The sequence below is a fragment of the Mobula hypostoma genome, chromosome 9 (assembly GCF_963921235.1).
Source record: "Mobula hypostoma chromosome 9, sMobHyp1.1, whole genome shotgun sequence".
In the NCBI taxonomy this organism is placed as follows: Eukaryota; Metazoa; Chordata; class Chondrichthyes; order Myliobatiformes; family Myliobatidae; genus Mobula; species Mobula hypostoma.
This window is the reverse complement of record NC_086105.1, coordinates 6,916,478-6,930,010: the sequence shown is the minus strand read 5'-3', so window position 1 is coordinate 6,930,010 and position 13,533 is coordinate 6,916,478. Positions and strand designations below refer to the sequence as shown.

The 13,533-nt window shown below is 41.9% G+C and overlaps 1 protein-coding gene across 6 annotated transcripts in view; it reads right to left on the bottom strand.

The window, feature by feature from the left end:
• The window catches only part of mdm2 (MDM2 proto-oncogene), a 54,404-nt gene extending 49,570 nt beyond the window's left edge, over nucleotides 1-4,834 (bottom strand). For 2 of the 6 annotated variants that reach the window (XM_063057681.1, XM_063057685.1), the window contains exon 1: nucleotides 4,529-4,834. Coding sequence is in view for 2 of the 6 variants with exons in the window: in XM_063057679.1 (XP_062913749.1) it covers nucleotides 3,930-3,946 (17 nt within the window). In the remaining 4 variants the exon portion in view is untranslated. Of the gene's footprint in view, nucleotides 1-3,929; nucleotides 3,998-4,363; nucleotides 4,501-4,528 lie in introns of those variants that run through there. The other 4 variants (XM_063057679.1, XM_063057680.1, XM_063057682.1 and 1 more) reach the window with 4 other exon arrangements.
• Nucleotides 4,835-13,533: the final 8,699 nt, after the last annotated feature.

Sequence of the window (13,533 nt, the reverse complement as noted above, 5' to 3'; positions counted from 1 at the left end):
AAGGCCTGAGCCTGAATCACATCCAGTTTCCTTATAAGAGACCTAGCTGCTGATCCATATACTATATTTCCATAATCCAATACAGATCTTACTAAAGCCACATACATTCTCTTCAAAGCTGAACAACTTGCTCCCCATTCCCTACCAGTCAAACATCTCATCACATTTATTACTTTTTTACATTTCTCCTCAACTTTCCTGATATGGTCTGCCCATGTTAATCGTGAATCAAATATAACTCCCAGAAATTTAAATGATGCAACCCTTTCTAATTCAACCCCATACACCCTTAACTTCTTCCCTACCTCAACCCTTTTCCTGGTAAAAAATACAGTTTGAGTTTTGTCTACTGAAAATCGACATCCCCAATCATAACCCCACTCCACCACTTCATCAATTGCTTCGTATAGTTTCCTGATTATATGGTCCATGTTCCTGCCTCTTTTCCACAAGGCCCCATCATCCGCAAACAGTGACCTACCTATATCCACTGGTACCTTTGTGAAGACATCATTGATCATAATGATGAAAAGTAACGGGCTAATCACACTACCTTGAGGTGTGCCATTTTCCACTATGTACTGTTTTGATAATTCTGATCCAATCCGAACTTGAATTTTTCTACCAAACAAAAAATCTTTAATCCAATTAAAAACTCTCCCACCAACCCCCATCTTGTGCAGTTTAATTAATAATCCTTCCTTCCACATCATATCATAGGCTCTTTCAATGTCAAAGAACACTGCCACTACTGACTCTCTATTTGCCTGGGCCTTCCTTATTTCAGTCTCTAACATAATCACTGAGTCCATGGAATTCCTTCCCTTTCTAAAACCACTCTGATAACTTGCCAGCATTCCCCTTTTCTCAAGCTCATATGATAACCTTTCTGTTATCATCCTTTCCATTATCTTACATATACTTGATGTTAATGCAATTGGTCTGTAGCTAGTGGGTTTTGACAGATCCTTGCCAGGCTTCCTTATTGGAATTACTACTGCTTCTTTCCATGCACTTGGTAATCTTCCCTCCTCCCACACTCTGTTATAAAAATGCAGCAACTTCAAGAGCGCTCCTTCTCCTAGATTTTTTAGCATCACAGAGCATATCAGATCTTTCCCTGGGGAGGTTGGTCTCGATCTCTTTATTGCTCTCACCATTTCTGCTAATGTAAATGGATCATCAATTATATCATCTGTTCCTTCCCTCCTGCTTAACACACCTGGGTGTTAGCTCATTATTCTTTCCCTTCTTCTTCTCCCTGCTTCAGACAAATTTTCTGAACTGTGTATCAGTACAAATGACTTGGCCATGACCTCAGCCTTATCCCTACTGGAGACCGCAGTTTCCTCCTCAGATATCATTACTGGATATTCCCATTCCCTTCTATCTCCTCCCATCCTCTTAATCATTCCCCATATCTCTCCCACAGGTGTTGTTCTTCCTACCTTGTCGCAAAAACTCCTCCAACTTGCCCTTTTAGCTTGACGTATAGTTCTTCTCACCACTGCCTGTGCTTTCTTATATTGAACCAAATGCTGCATATTATGGGTTCTTTTAACTAGCCTGAATGCTCTATTTCTGTTTTTTACAGCCTGACAACATTCCTCTGTCCACCATGGTACCAGTTTTCTATTCATCCTATTTTTACTCCTAGGTATAGATCCTTCTGCTGCCATGATAATTGCTGAAGTCACCTGACTGTTTAATTCATCTACATTTCCAGAAATATCAATCTTTGTCAACCCTTCTTCACTCAACTTCTGGAACTTACCCCAATCAGCTTTTTCAAACACCCACTTTGGGGTTCCGCCACCTGGTCTTACTTCAACTCTTTCACCCACTGAACACAAAACTGGGTAGTGATCACTGCCTACTGTTGAAGCAGTCCAAACTCCCCAGTTACTAATGCCAGCCAAGGTATTAGACACTAACGTAATATCTAACACTGACTCAGTTCCTGTTGTTATATCTATCCTTATGCCACTACCATCATTCATACACACCAAATCCCTTTCTTCCATCAAATCTTCAATTACCTTTCCATTTGGATCTGTAATCTGATCCCCCCATATTGTGCTATGAGCATTGAAATCTGCACACCACACTACTTTATGTCTGTTTTGTCCTTGTATCTTTAATGGGCTGTCCAAATCCAACCTTTTACATGGATTGTAGTAGTTAATTATAACCACTCCCTCCCCTCTCTCCCACACTTCCACCACTATGTATTCCTGATCATCTCCTTTTCCCAGTACCCTATATGGTATACCCTGTTTGATTAACATAGCACAACCCCCTCCTCCACCGAGATTTCTATCTTTCCTTATCACTGTATACCCATATACCACAAAGTCTAAAGTTGGTTTTAACCAAGTTTCCTGAATACACACTACATCTGGTTTTACAACCATTTCTTTAATAAAGTGCTTGAATTCCTGGCTATTGGCCAGTAAGCTCCTTGCATTCCATTGTAAAAGAATCACCATAATTAGTATTAACCAACACATGACACTTCCTGGCTTGACTGATTACTGAGGTTCTCCCTCACTTCCTCCCATGTCAGTCCTACTAACCCTAAATGGTTTACTGCTGCTTTTACCACCAGCTGAATTTTGTCACTTTTTGACTTTACATCACTCCTGCAATGAATATTACTAGAGCCTTTTTGTCTACATAAATCCTGTCATTTATTCTTTGTTGCATCTCTCGTATCCCTGTTGCTCCCTGTTCATTAGGAGCATTATTCTGTTCTCTTGACATTCTTACAGCTTCTGCATAAGTGATCTTTCTTTTCACTCTTATTTCTTGAATTTTAGTCTCCCGTCTGACAACCTCACACCCACTATATGCAACATTATGAGCTCCTCCACAATTGCAGCATTTTGGTTGAACTCCTGTTCCGCACTTTCCATATTCATGATCACCCCCACATCTAGCACATCTCCTCTGCCTTTTACAGTTTTTAGCCACGTGTCCACCTTTGACAATTATAGCACCTCAGTGGCTTTGGCACATACACCCTTACTGGGTAACTCATGAAACCCAGGAACACCTTCCTTGGCACTCTTTCTTCTTCAAATTCAATCAATACTGATTCACTTTCCTTTTTCACTCCCTCCTTTGTTGTTTTCAGTCTTTGAACATTCATTACTTTCCCTCCTTTGATATTCCTCTTTATCTCCTCCATATTTATACTCATTGGTATCCCCGTGATCACTCCTTTACAACCACTGTTTTGTGCTCCCACCCTCCCAGTGTATTCCACCTTGCATTTTCCTATCTCTTTTAGCTTGAGTGCTTTCTCAAGTTGTTCCTCATTCGCACATCTTACCAATAAGTTGCCATCATTAAGGACTTTTGCAAATACTATTTCCCCTATCTTATTTGTCAGAGTTGTTGTTAGCACAAACGGGTTAATTTTCTTCATATGTCCCTGAGCCTTCTCATTAAACCTAATTATGACAACACCTCCTCTCTGAGCTTGTTCATCTTCCTCACTTTCAGAGCTTTCTCCACTGATCATTTCTTATTCTTTTATTCCCTTTGTCTTGGTTTTTATTCATCCGACCCCTCACTACCTCCTCAGTCCCTTTATTTCTCCCTTAACAATAATCCACCTCTCCCCAGCTGCCTACCTCTGGTCCCAAGTCTCTATCCCTCTCCTTCTCCACTCTCTTTCCCTCAACCCCGCCTCTTATCTTGTCCGCCATTACTGGACCCACATGACCCCCTCCCAGCAATTTCCGTTCCTTCCCCACTCTCTTTCCCTCAACAGGTTCCAAACCACATTCACGCATCAAGCAAAACACAGCCAGCTTCCAGTCGAGCCAACTCAGCCAGCCTCCTCCTCCCCCTTCGATCCTGGCCTTTCCCTGTCCTACTACACAATGAGTTTTCTGTTAAAGTGATGATAAAAGGTCCTCTACCTGAAACAGCTTTCCATAGGCACTCAGTTTGTCCAACGCCATTCGTTATGCAGCGTCCGTTCTGGAGTCTTAGAAAAATGAAGGAATTATCTCATATAAATGTACATAGTTCCTACAGGGCTTGCCTGATTCCACTATCTAGGTTATCGACAGCCTTCAGAAACAATGAGAAGAAATGCCTTCATTCCAAAGGAGAATCCCTTCAAATTTCAATGCCCCAGAAAAGCTCAGTGTTTATAAAACTAGAGGACGTATATTTTTAATTAGAGAAAAAAAGTTACATGACCTATGCGGAGAAATGTAAGTTGCATAAAAACATTTTAATTTAATGACAGGATGTTAGTTATTATTACATAATGCAATGTGCTGTTGCTGCAAAACAACAAATTTCACAATATTAAACCTGATTCTGAATTCTAGGAGTGACAGCTTACCCCTGAACCGGGAATGAAGGGAGGGGGCTTTCAGCGGTTTCTGTAACATGTGGTGTGCTTCCTTTCCTCCATACACCACAAGTTACAACTCTCAGCGTGCTACAGCAATTTCGCAATGATTACACCGATGGTATCACTCACGCAGAGCTCCCGCTTTAGTCTCACCTCTGGCCCCGATCACGAATTCAATCCCGGCCAGTCTAGGCGCGGATCTAATCGATTTCGTTCGGACTGGAAACCCAAGCTCGAAGCACAGGAGTCGCTTCGTCTCCGGCGCTTACCGTCTCCTCGGCTTAGTTATAAAGACCTCACAGCTTTCTGCAGTGAAAGCGCGTCCTAGTCGGCAAGAACTGGGCTGTAAACTGAAGGAGGCAGATTAGGCCCGGTTACCATGGAAACCGGGACCCTCCGGCAGTTGAACCATTTTATTTCGAATCTGCTCCCGAAATTCTAAACCCACTTTCCGTTCAAGCGCGCGAGCGCCTGATTGAACTCTCGCGAGAACTGTTCCGCTTTCGGCGGCTGCCAGTGAGGGTAACAGCGGGATCCACTCGCGGCAGCTGTGGCGTGATGCCTCCCACAGGTGCACGGTACACTCACACTTCCCTGTCAGTAATGGACCTCCAACACGTTGCCGTACGTTTTCCCTTTTTGGCACGAACGAAGGGACTCTTTTTCCTTTGAGAAACCCTCAATCACTAACCGATGGAAAATGCGGGAGATTTAACGCCTGTCCCTTCCCATCTTCTGCCCTCCGCCCTGCAGTTCAGCTGAAAGAGCAGTTACAGTTATACAGATTCAGACCTTTCAGCCCATCATCAAGTAATTTAACGTTCAAAGTAAATTTTATTATCAAAGTACAAATATTACCATCTACAACCATGCGGTTCATTTCCTTGTGAGCATACTCAACAAATCTATGGAATAGTAACAATGAACGACTGCCAGACTTGGGCTTTCAAGCAGACTGCAGAAATCAATAAACTGCAAATACACAAAAAAATATAAATAAATGCTGAGTGAGATGCAGAGCCATTGAAAGTGAGTCAATTGATTGTGGGAACATTTCAATGATTGGTGAGTAAAGTTGTCCCCTTTGTTCAAGAGCCTTTATTAGTGATTCTATTTACTAACACCAGCAGTAGTAGCCTGGCTAAGCAGATATTTGCCTAAATACTTAAATGCTGTGAGGCATTGTTCCAGTGAATCTCAACACAAATTTATAGATAGATACGCAAACACGAGGAATTCTGCAGATGCTGGAGATTCAAGCAACACACATCAAAGTTGCTGGTGAACGCAGCAGGCCAGGCAGCATCTCTAGGAAGAGGTACAGTCGACGTTTCAGGCTGAGACCCTTCGTCAGGCCTGAAGCGTCGACTGTACCTCTTCCCAGAGATGCTGCCTGGCCTGCTGCGTTCACCAGCAACTTTGATGTGTTGCTTTATAGATAGATCATTTATTGATATCAAAGGAATTTGCAGTGTCACAATAGCATTGCAAGTGCACAGATACACAAAGATTAGAAGAGAAGTAAGAAAGAATAAAAAATAAGTTACCTCAAACAGTCTTAACAGGAGGGATTCATCACTTCCCCAGCTATAAATTGGCTCATTATAGAGCCTAACGGCCGAGCGGTAAGAAAGACCTCATATAGCGCTCTTTGGAGCGGTACAGTTGTCTTAGTCTATTACTAAAAGTGTTCCTCTGTTCAGTCAAGGTGGCATGCAGAGGGTGAGAAACATTGTCCAGAATTGCTAGGATTTTCCATAGGGTCCTTTGTTCTACCATGGCTTCCAGTGTGTCCAGTTTGATTCCTAATCCAGCCTTTCTAATCAGTTTATTGAGCCTATTGGCATTAGCCATGTTGATGCCGTTGCCCCCACCACACTAGCGCATAGATGATTGTACTAGCGACGACAGACTGGTAGAATATGTGAAGGAGAGGTCTGCATACTCCATAGGACCTTAGACCTTCTTGTACACAGCCTCTATGTTGGTGCTGTACCCAAGTCTGTCATCCAGGTGCACCTCCAGGTACCTGTAGGTCCTCACCACACCCATGTCCTCACTGTCAATAGTAAATGGGAGCAGTGCAGGCATAGTCTCCATCACCATCTTCTTTGTCTTACTAATGTTGAGTCGCAGATGATTCAGCACCATTTAAGAAAGTCCTTCACCAGGGCCCTGTATTCATCCTCCCATCATACACTCAACTATTTCTGAGTCATCAGAGAATTTCTGCAGATGACATGACTCAGTGTTGTATATCTATGTAACAGCATCATAACTAGGCACACGACACCTTCCTGGCAAAGCACTTAATTCAGTTCTTGAATTAATAATTCTGATATTTCCATTTATGTATGTCAGTTGAGAATGGAATAAAATATAATTAATGATCCATCATTAGAACTGATTGGATGGCACACTATTCCTAAATTTTATTAATTGATTCTTGCTATAATTCAGAGGAAAAAATGAACATTGGCAAAAAGTTATTTATTCATGTTGCTTATAAAAAGTTTCAAAAATAAGATAAAGCTGTACTATACAGTATAATTGTCCAACAATGCAGCACAATACATGTCCTTTGGCTAACAACATTTTGACCTACTGTAGATCAATTGAACCTATCCCTCCTACACAGCTCGCAAACAGGAGGAATTCTGCAGATGCTGAAAATTCAAGCAACACACATCAAAGTTGCTGGTGAACGCAGCAGGCCAGGCAGCATCTCTAGGAAGAGTACAGTTGACGTTTCAGGCCGAGACCCTTCGTCAGGACTAACTGAAGGAAGAGTTAGTAAGAGATTTGAAAGTGGGAGGGGGAGGGGGAGATTCAAAATGATAGGAGAAGACAGGAGGGGGACGGATGGAGCCAAGAGCTGTCCAGCTCTTGGCTCCATCCCTCCCCCTCCTGTCTTCTATCATTCTGGATCTCCCACTTTCAAACCTCCTACACAGCTGTCCACTTTTCTAACATACAAGAGTTTTTTTTCAATGTCCCTAATGTGTCTGCCTCTACTACCACCCCTGGCAAGGCTTTCCACGCATCCACCACTCTGTGTAAAGAACTTACCTTTAACATCCATCCTATATTCCTTCAGTCATGTTAAAATTATGCCACTTTGTATTAGCTATTTTCTGCCCTGGGGAAAATGTCTCTGGCTACCCTTTCGATCCATGCCTCTTGTGATCTTGCACACCTCTATCAAGTCACCTCTCAACATCCTTTGCTCCAAAGAGAAAAGTTCTAGCTTGCTTGAGCTTAGCTCGGAAGACGTGCCCTCTAATCCAGGCAGCATCCTAGTAAATCTCAGCATCCTCTCTAAAACTTCTACATCTTTCCTATAATGAGGCGACTAGAACTGAACACAATATTTCAAGTGTAGTCAAACCAGGATTTTATAGAGCTGCAAGATTACCTCACTGCTCTTGAACTCAATCCCCCGACTAATGAAGACTAACACACAATACACCTTCTTAACAATCCTATCAACTTGTGCGGCAAATTTGAAGGATCTATGGATGTGATTCCTCCATAATGCTAAGAATGCTGTCATTAATCCTGTATTCTGCTTTCAAATTCAAGCTTCCAACGTGAACCACTTCACACTTTACTGGGTTGAACTCCATCTACCATTTCTTAGCCAAGCGCTGCATCCATCCACGTCCTGTTGCAGCCTACAACAACTCTTCATATAGCCCATAACACCAGCACCCTTTGTGTCATCTGCAGTCTTACCCATTCTTCCACTTCCTCATCAAAGGCGTTTATAAAAATCATGAAGAGCAGGGGTTCAAGAACAGATTCCTATGGAATACCGCTGATCACTAATCTCCAAGCAGTAAATGCTCTCTTCTACCACCCTCTGCCTTCTATGCGGAAACCATTTCTGTATCCACATAGTCAAGTTTCCCTGGATCCCATGCCTCTTGACTTTCTGAATTAGCCTGCCATTATTTTAGAGAAGTTATTTTAAGATAGATTTATGGACACATCTCCAATCAGTCTTTGTATACATTCATAGTAGGATGTCTTGAGGCAATTGTAAAATAAAATGTGGATATATAGGTGTGACATTTTGTTCCATAATCCTTCCTGAATTGCATCTTGGGATACTTAATGATTAAAGTTATTGTGATAATAAATAAGAAAGTTTATGAGAAATATTTGAGTATACTTTTGTTACTGTAATTCAATATACTAAATAATTATTTGTGTCCAAACCACTAATATGAGACTTTTGAAACACACCACGATAACATTAAGTGTGTATATATTCAATAAGAAGATTGTTTGCTGGAAAGGAAAAACAGATACTGTGCCGACTATAATATATGGATAGCAATAAGACTTTAAAAAAACTTAAGGATAAATTTGTATCCAATTTTGATTCTCAGTTAGCTAAAGTAAATTGATAAATTGGTTTATTATTGTCACATGCTGAGCTATAATGAAAAAATGTCTTGCATAACGTCCATACAGATCAATTCGTTACAAGAGTGCGTTGATGTAGTTCATGTAATCCCGTGGTCCCTAACCACCGGGCCACGGACTGGTACTGGGCCGCAAAGCAAGTGCTACTGGGCTGCGAGGAAACGATATGAGTCAACTATACCTTTTCTCATTCCCTGTCACGCCCACTGTTGAAATTGAACGCACGCGAGGTCATTACCCACGCGAGAACATCAGTCGGTCATTAACCTACAACTACTCGATGAGTGAAAAGCAAATGTCATTTGAGAGTTTCTTTGGAAGAGATAGTAGGGGACATAAAAGGCCTAACGATGATGATAACGCAGAGACAGCTGAGGCCGAGACTGCAAAAAAACATAAAATACGACGAGTCGTACATAAAATATAGCTTTATTGCGACCAGTGACTCGCACGCTCCAAGTGGAGACAAGCTGTCTAATGAGGCAAAGATGCCCTCAAAACTGCTTCGGCACCTTGAGTCCAAGCACCTTGCACTTAAAGACAAACCCGTTGAGTTTCTTGAGTGGAAAAAAACGTGAGCAAGCGGGACAGAAGCAAGTGCCGAGAGCCATCACCTCCACAAATGCTGCTGCTCTGAGAGCGTCATACTTAGTGGCTAGCCGTATTGCTAAGGCTAAGAATACGGCTAAGAAGCCTTTCACTGTTGGTGAAGAATTGATTCTTCCTGCTGCCAAGGACATGTGCCATGAACTGTTGGGAGAAGCTGCAGCTAACAAGATGGCACAGGTTTCTCTTTCAGCTACCACAGTTCCAAGGAGAATCGATGACATAGCGGAGGACATCGAAGCATAGCTTTTGGAACGGCTTAACTAGTCTGGCTTCACTACCCGAGTCAAAGAGGTTGCTCCTGAATGCCAGTCCACACACTGTGTCACACACAGGGAAATGCTGGCTTGCTGAAAAATGTCACCTGATCTTAACAGCACATTGTGTGACATTCTTGAAGTTATCAATCACATCAAAGCAAAAGCCCTAACTCACGTCTGTTTGAGCAGCTTTGCGAGGAAATGGATGCAGAGCACAAACGCCTTCTCTTACACACTGAAGTCAGGTGGCTATCAAGGGGGAGAACCCGGGCCAGGGTTTTTAAGTTAAGAGAGCAGCAACAGAGATTTCTTTCCAGAAAAAAGTCACCACTGGCAGCACACTTCAGTGACGAGGAGTGGATAGCAAAACTCGCTTATCTGTGTCACATCTTCAACCTGCTCAATGAACTCATTTTGTCACTTCAGGGGAGATTGACAACTGTCTTCAAGTTGGCAGATAAAGTGTCTGCTTGCACAGCCAATCTGGAACTGTGGGGATGGCGAGTGGACAGGAGCATATTTGACATGTTCCCAACATTAGTTGGGAATTTGGGAGAGATTGAAGCTCACAGCTGGTATGTGAACACCTATCTTCGCTGTCGACAGAATTCGAGCGTTACTTCCCAACCGCAAATGACCCAAGACATGCAAAGGAATGGGTCTGTGACCCACTTGTGAATGTCCCCGGTGAATCATCCATGTCAGCGCGGGAAGAAGATCAACTCCTTGAGCTTGCAAATGACGGTGGGCTGAAAAGTATGTTTGACATAACATCTCTGCCGGCATTTTGGATGAAAGTCAAGGCTGAATATCCTGAGATAGCCACTGAAAACGTTGCTTCCATTTCCAACATTGTATCTCTGCGAAGCGGAGCTTTCTGCAAAGAATGCAACGAAAACTAAATTGCGGAATAGACTGGACATAAGGAACCCCCTTATGACTTATAATTGACTTATCACTATATTCATGCAAGGAAAATATGCACTGTATGTTTAATATTAAATTTGTTAGATAAACCCTTAGAAACAAAATTGAGTGTATTAGCCACTGATAAGTGACTTATAGTTGACTTATCACCTATATTCTGGTCGTGATTAACACACCACCCCCGTCGGCCGGTCTGCGGTGCAGAAAAGGTTGGGGACCCCTGATGTAATCCAATAACAGAGTGCAGAATGAAGTGTTACAGTACAGAGAAAGTGCAAGGTTACGTCAAGGTTATAGGAAGAATATGGAAGCTATGGGTAATCCTAGGTAATTTCTAAAGTAAGTGCATGTTCGGCACAGCGTTGTGGGCCGAAGGGCCTGTATTGTGCTGTGGGTTTTCTATGTTTAGAGAGGCTTCAGAGGAGATTTACCAGAGTACTGCCATGTCATATGAAGGGAGGCTATGTGAGCTAGGGTGTTTCCCCTTCAAAGTTCAAAGTAAATTTATTATCAAAGTATCTATGTGTCACCATGTACTACACTGAAATTTGCTTTCTTGCACAGTAAAACAAAGAACTGCAATAGAGTCAATGAAAACTACACACAAAGGCTGAGAAACAACCAATGTGTGAAAGAAGACAAATTGTAAATACAACAGATAAATAAGTATTACTGAGAACATGAGTTGCAAAGTCCTTGAAAGTGTTTCCATAGGTTGTGGAGTCAGTTCAGTGTTGAGGTGAGTGAAGTTATCCACACTGGTTCAAAAGTCTGATGGATCAAAGATAACAATTGTTCCTGAATCTGGTGGTGCACAACCTAAGGCTCCTGTACCTTCTTCCCGATGGTAACAGCAAGAAGAGAGCTGGGCCTGGATGGTGGGGGTCTTTGAATGTTGATGCTGCTTTCTTGTAGATGTGTCTTTTTCCTGTGGTGGATGGAGTGATCAGGAGGATGAGAGACAACTTGATAGATGATGAGAGGCATAGTTAGAATCAACAACCAGCACCTCTTTCCCAGGTCACAGTGGACATACCAGAGGACATTTGTTTAAGCTGAGTGAAGGAAAGTTTGGGGAAGTTGTTACAGGTAGGTTTTTTTTACAGAGAGTGATGGGTGCTAACTGCTAACCTTCTGAGATTCCGGCATCTTTCTTGAGATTTGTCTCATTGTATCATATTGTATTGGTGCCAAGCATCAATCTCTCCAGATCAGAGGAATAATTAGATTAGATTAGATTCAACTTTATTGTCATTGTGTAGAGTACAGATACAAAACCAATGAAATGCAGTTAGCATCTAACCAGAAATGAAAAGAATAGTGTTATTTACAATATGCATTAAACTCTCTTCAAGGTTGTGGTTGTTATCAAAATCAACCTTGAATGAATAGCCAACCTGAGCAAAACCATTTGTCTCTTCAATTTTTAAAATAGCAGCCTCGTCTTAGATAAAACATCTGAGGGTATCAATTAAAGTGCAATGGCTTCTATCTAACCCATATAAGCTATTAGCTTTAAAATTCAAAAAAATTCCATTACTGGAAGTTAAATCTATAGTTAATATATAAATATATATTTTGACATATACAGTCAGCCCTCCGTATCCGCGGGTTCCGCATCCGCGGATTGAAAATATTCGAAAAAAAATTCCAGCAAGTTCCAAAAAGCAAAACTTGAATTTGCCGCGCGCCGAGCACTACGGTGAATCCACGCGAATGAAGTGATGTGTAGGCATACCCTGCTGTAGCCTCCCGCCATTTCACAGATCCTCAGTCTCCCTCCAGCACTCGTTTGAGCATTGTTCGCCTCGCGTCTCATTCACTTGCTACTTGTGAGCGAGAGGAAGGAGTTTAAGGCTAGTAAGGGATGGCTGGCTAGCTATGTAAAGCACTACAGCCTCAAGAACTTAAAGATTACGGGAGAATCATCATCGGCTGATGCCGAGGCAGCATCAACGTTCCCAGAAGAGCTTTGATGGTTGCGTCTGTACTGAACATGTACAGACTTTTTTTCTTGTCGTTATTCCCTAAACAATACAGTATAACAACTATATACATAGCATTTACATTGTATTAGATATTGTAAGTAATCTAGAGATGAATTAAAGTATAGGGGAGGATGTGCGTAGGTTATATGCAACTACTACGCCATTTTATATAAGGGACTTGAGCATCCACGGATTTTGGTATCCGCGGGTGGGGGGTCGACCCTGGAACCAATCCCCCGCGGATACCGGGGTACGACTGTAAAGATATATTTACTATTTATTCTTAATGGAAAAAGTCAGTAATATATAATACACTAAAGAGGCCATACAGCCTGTCGTGTTCACGCTGACAGAAAAAGTGGTAGGAAAATTCAATCCATTTCATAATGTTCTCTCTCAGTGACTGCCTAGGCTATGGTATCAGTAAATACTCTTTCTAGATAATTTTTATACATACGCGAGTGAACCTTTCAGGCTGAAAATTCCTGACCTCAGTTAAATCATACCTGTTTTTTCTTTTGGTTTTAAAAAGAACAACTCCATTTTAGCTGGTCTTAGTGCAATTTAGTGGCATCCATCATCAAGGACCCCCATCACCCAGGACATGTACTCTTCTCATTGCTACTATCATGGAGAAAGTACAGAAAGAAGCCACAGACTCACCGATTCAGGAACAGCTTTTTCCCCTCTGCCATCTGATTTCTAAATGCACACTGAACCCATGAACACTATCTCACTACCTTATTTTTATTTTTATACCACTTATTTAATTAACTATTTAATATATATGTACAGGTACTTTTTTAAAAATTTATTCATTCACGGGAGGTGGGTGTTGCCAGCTAAGCCAGCATTTATCGCCCATTCCTAATTGCCCTTAAGAAGGTGGTGATGAGCTGCTTTCTTGAACTGCTGCAGTCCCTGAAGTGTAGGTACACCCACAGTG